Source organism: Aegilops tauschii, chromosome 2, assembly GCF_002575655.3.
Source record: "Aegilops tauschii subsp. strangulata cultivar AL8/78 chromosome 2, Aet v6.0, whole genome shotgun sequence".
NCBI classification, from domain to species: Eukaryota; Viridiplantae; Streptophyta; class Magnoliopsida; order Poales; family Poaceae; genus Aegilops; species Aegilops tauschii.
The window spans coordinates 160,628,496-160,632,600 of record NC_053036.3 but is presented as its reverse complement, the minus strand read 5'-3'; the positions used below and the strand labels follow the sequence as shown (position 1 = coordinate 160,632,600).

The window sequence follows — 4,105 nt, the reverse complement described above, 5'->3', positions numbered from 1 at the left end:
CTTTCCGGTTGAAGACAAGATAAAAAATTCTGAAAAACACCCCGTTCTCGACATAGTTTCTCCCCCCTGAGCCTCTACATCTATACTTTTCCGCGAGCCGTCGTTTTCGGCCATGGGATTGAACAACATTTGGGTCCAAACCAAACATGCTTTCTTGGAAAATCGGGCTGCCTTTTCCGAAAGGAATAAAAAAGCAGGGACGGGCCTGCATTTTCTAATGCAATTCCAGTCCCTTTTAGAGGAGAAGAGGAGCCACGCCATGATCCCGGTCTGATTTATCTACACCGAATAATTGTGGATTAGTATATTGGCATGGAGTGAGGTTAATTTGACCGTGTCATGATGGAATTGTAGCCTCGCCCGACTAACCAACGACAGTATCTAGGATCCTGTCACCCCTAGTGCGTACGTAGCCGCTTAGTAAATCTCATCTCGTGTGGGGTTAAAAACAGCGAGTTTATCTCTGGCTTTCCATTGATCTAATCTACTCCGATCTAAACTAAACCCAAGCTTAGCCTTGGGGTAGCCTCATCATCCTCACCCCCCTCCTCCCTCTTCCTTGGCTCCTTCCCATCTCTCTCTCTCTCTCTCTCTGCCCACACACACCATGTGTGCCCGCATTTCCCTAAATAGGCCGCTCGCTCCCGCGCCGATCCTCTCCTCCTCCCCCGCCCCCTCCCCCTCCTCACTCCCTATCCACTCCTCCTAGCAGCGCGAGCGCCAGCGCGCCGGCGAGCCAGCAGCTGCCTCCCGGGCGGCGCGGAGCGGGAGCTTTCCGCGCTGGTTACGGAGCCGGAGCGAGCCGGAGCTAGGATGATGGGCGCCAGGGCCAACGCCAGCGCCAACGCGGCCGACTGCGGGGAGTACGCGGAGCTCGACCCCACCGGCCGGTACGGAAGGGTACGGCGCCACCACCCCCACCACCAACAACCACCTCCCCTCCTCCTGCGGCCGTTTCTCAATTCGTTTCCCTGCCATGCCAGATCGCTGATCCCTTTGCTCCATGCTTCTTGCAGTACAACGACGTCCTCGGCAAGGGCGCGTCCAAGACCGTGTAAGATCCGCCGTCCTCTGCTCGCTCGCTCGCTGCTTGCTGTCGGTTCTTTCTTGCCCGCCGTCGCGCCGGCCGAGCTGACTGCTGACGTCGGGCGGCTGGTTTGGTTTCAGGTACCGGGCGTTCGACGAGTACCAGGGGATGGAGGTGGCGTGGAACCAGGTGAAGCTGTACGACTTCCTGCAGTGCCCCGACGACCTGGAGCGCCTCTACTGCGAGATCCACCTCCTCAAGACGCTCAAGCACAAGAACATCATGAAGTTCTACACCTCCTGGGTCGACGTCTCTGCCCGCCACATCAACTTCATCACCGAGATGTTCACCTCCGGCACGCTCCGCCAGTAATCTCATCTAGCCCTCTTTAATGCTCAATAAAGTTGTATCCTTGTACGCTCAATCTAAAGAAAATCTCCTTTCTTTCTGCCCAATTCTAGAAAAGAAGTATCTTCTCTTCTGTATGCCTTAATTGATTGCTTCTGATTCGCTGGTGATTAGGTACAGGCAGAAGCACAGGAAGGTGAACATATGGGCGGTCAAGGACTGGTGCCGGCAGATCCTCAGCGGCCTGCTGTACCTACACAGCCACAATCCACCCATCATCCACCGGGACCTCAAGTGCGACAACATCTTCGTCAATGGTAACCAGGGTGAGGTCAAGATCGGCGACCTCGGCCTCGCCGCCATCCTCCGCAAGTCCCACGCTGTTCACTGCGTAGGTAAGCTTCTTCCGATTAGCTACCTAGCATGGAAAAATGTTCTACGATCCCAAATGGTGATGGTTCTGTGGAAATTTGATGAGGTGGACATGTCGGATTGTTTGGGTAGGTACGCCTGAGTTCATGGCGCCGGAGGTGTACGCCGAGGAGTACAACGAGCTGGTGGACATATACTCCTTCGGGATGTGCGTGCTTGAGATGGTCACCTTCGAGTACCCGTATAGCGAATGCTCGCACCCGGTGCAGATCTACAAGAGAGTGATCTCTGTAAGAAGTGCCTCTTGGATCTCTTTAACCATTTGCAGCTCTTGTGATTCTGGTGTGTGGCTAGTTGGAAATTGTTTTACTGATGTCATCTAGTGGTTTGGTTGGTAGGGTACTAAGCCTGAAGCTTTGTACAAGGTGAAAGATCCAATGGTGAGGCAATTTGTCGAGAAATGCCTGACCACTGCTTCCGAGAGGCTCACGGCAAGAGAGCTGCTCAATGACCCTTTCCTGCGCATTGATGGCATGGCTCTATGTTCTGGGGATGGGGATTACACCCTGTTGAACAATTACCTTCGGCAGCCCTACCTAAGGCATGCTTATAGTAATGGGTCTGTGATGAGCAATGGGTTCTCAGAAAGCATTGACGAAGGTGCACCAACGGAGTTTGAAGATGACGACACTAAAGCCGATGGCATTGATCTGTTCAACGGCCACGAAGATGAGCCTCTTGGCACTGTGGACATCGCAATCAAAGGGAGAAAAAGTGAGGATGGAGGAATCTTCCTCAGACTACGAATTACTGATGATGATGGTAACACGCAATTTATGATGCCTAAACTCTTTGGTTGAATTCAGTGTGTGAAAATGTTAATTCAGATATTTTGTGAAAACTAATTTCTGATGTTTGCAGGCCGGGTACGCAACATCTATTTTCCTTTCGATGTTGAGGCTGATACTGCATTAAGTGTGGCAACTGAGATGATAGGCGAGCTGGACATAACTGACCATGAGGTTACTCGTATCGCTGACATGATCGATGGTGAGCTTAGTGCGCTGGTGCCAGATTGGATGGCCGGTCCAGGCATAGAGGAAGCTCCAGACGCTGCATACTGCCATAACTGTGGATCCAATGTGTCATCATGTGGTTCGCTTTTTGACTACATGTCGTCGACTTCTCGTGGTTGCCGATGCGCAGAACTGCATGGGAGGTTTGAGGAGATCACGTTCCAAGCTGCCGATGAAGAGCAATCTGGTTTGCATGACTCAGGGGGCAGCTCTGATGATGGAGGCGCGCAAAAGGAGCAACATGTCAAAGACAAGGAACCCATACGCCTGAATGGGTTTCCAAAGATGGGTAGAAGAGGTCTTTCTGATCGGCTTTGCTTCAGTTCTTTCCAGGAGCGGTCGTGCCCAACCGAGAGTTATGAGAGCGATGCCGATCATCAGCCTAAGGGGTTCGACATAAAGCATGAAGTGAAGATGGCCAAGTACAAAGCACGGAAAATGGCACACCTGAAGAGAGCTATTCATCCATCTCTGGACTTCGACAACACCACGAATGGAGCAAGCAGGACGAAGCCTACACTGAGCAAGCTGGAGTCTTTCCATGTCGGTAAGCACCACAATTTCCGTGTACCGACCTGCCAGCGAAGCCCCGGCACAGCAAGTAGCCCTGGCACAGCAAGCACCGATCAGCATCCAGGCATGAGTAACCAAGTGTGTCCGAGCCCAGGAGCCCAAAGGGCCCTGCGCACCGAGAGCAGCCCGGATTGTATGTTCACAGCCAGAAACTATTATACTGGAGCTCAGTTGCCACCAAACCTCCCAAGAACAAAATCTGTACCCCTAAGCGCCATCGATGCCTGAGATGTTTCGCCATGTAAATTCTGCAGGGAACTGTACATTCCTTTCGTTCTTTATGTATGCGATATGAAAGATAGTCGGTAGGCATGAGGCTGTAATGTGGCTGTGGATTATGCCTGAGCTGTAAACTCTCTTCTGCCTTGTGGTAGGCTTGAGACTGAAATGTGGCTGCGGATTATGCCTGAGCTGTAAACTCTCTTCTGCCTTGTGAATCTAGAGGATACCAGTCTATGCTGTTGAGTGTATGCTGCTTCCCTGATTGGCTGTGTGCGTCGTATGATGTTGCAGAGGTTGGGGTTATCCCCTCCAAAAAAATGCTGCTTCCCTGATAAAGTCTGAGTTTGGTAGCAGGGTCGCTTTGATGCTTGATCTCATTGATATTGCCTTTGAAAGAGCCATGATCTGTCGCTGTACGACGGATTTTTTGCCCCCATATCTTGATAATAGATGCCGGTGTCCTTGCTGTTAGTTAATTATGCAGAAA

The 4,105-nt window shown here is 51.7% G+C and overlaps 1 protein-coding gene across 1 annotated transcript; it reads left to right on the top strand.

Annotated features, from left to right (window-relative positions):
* Positions 1-371: 371 nt before the first annotated feature.
* Positions 372-3,866, top strand: LOC109752035 (probable serine/threonine-protein kinase WNK1). Its single transcript, XM_020310903.4, has 7 exons — positions 372-900; positions 1,017-1,054; positions 1,168-1,395; positions 1,550-1,770; positions 1,880-2,037; positions 2,146-2,569; positions 2,669-3,866. Exons 1-7 carry the CDS (start codon positions 814-816, stop codon positions 3,622-3,624), a joined length of 2,112 nt encoding a protein of 703 aa, XP_020166492.1. The 5' UTR covers positions 372-813; the 3' UTR covers positions 3,625-3,866.
* The last annotated feature ends 239 nt before the right edge of the window (positions 3,867-4,105 follow it).

Coding starts and splice junctions, on each gene's coding strand:
- LOC109752035 (XM_020310903.4), top strand. CDS start 814: ATGATGGGCGCCAGGGCCAACGCCAGCGCCAACGCGGCCGACTGCGGG. Junction 901..1,016: donor CCACCGGCCGGTACGGAAGG/GTACGGCGCCAC, acceptor TGCTTCTTGCAG/TACAACGACGTCCTCGGCAA. Junction 1,771..1,879: donor CCACGCTGTTCACTGCGTAG/GTAAGCTTCTTC, acceptor TTGTTTGGGTAG/GTACGCCTGAGTTCATGGCG.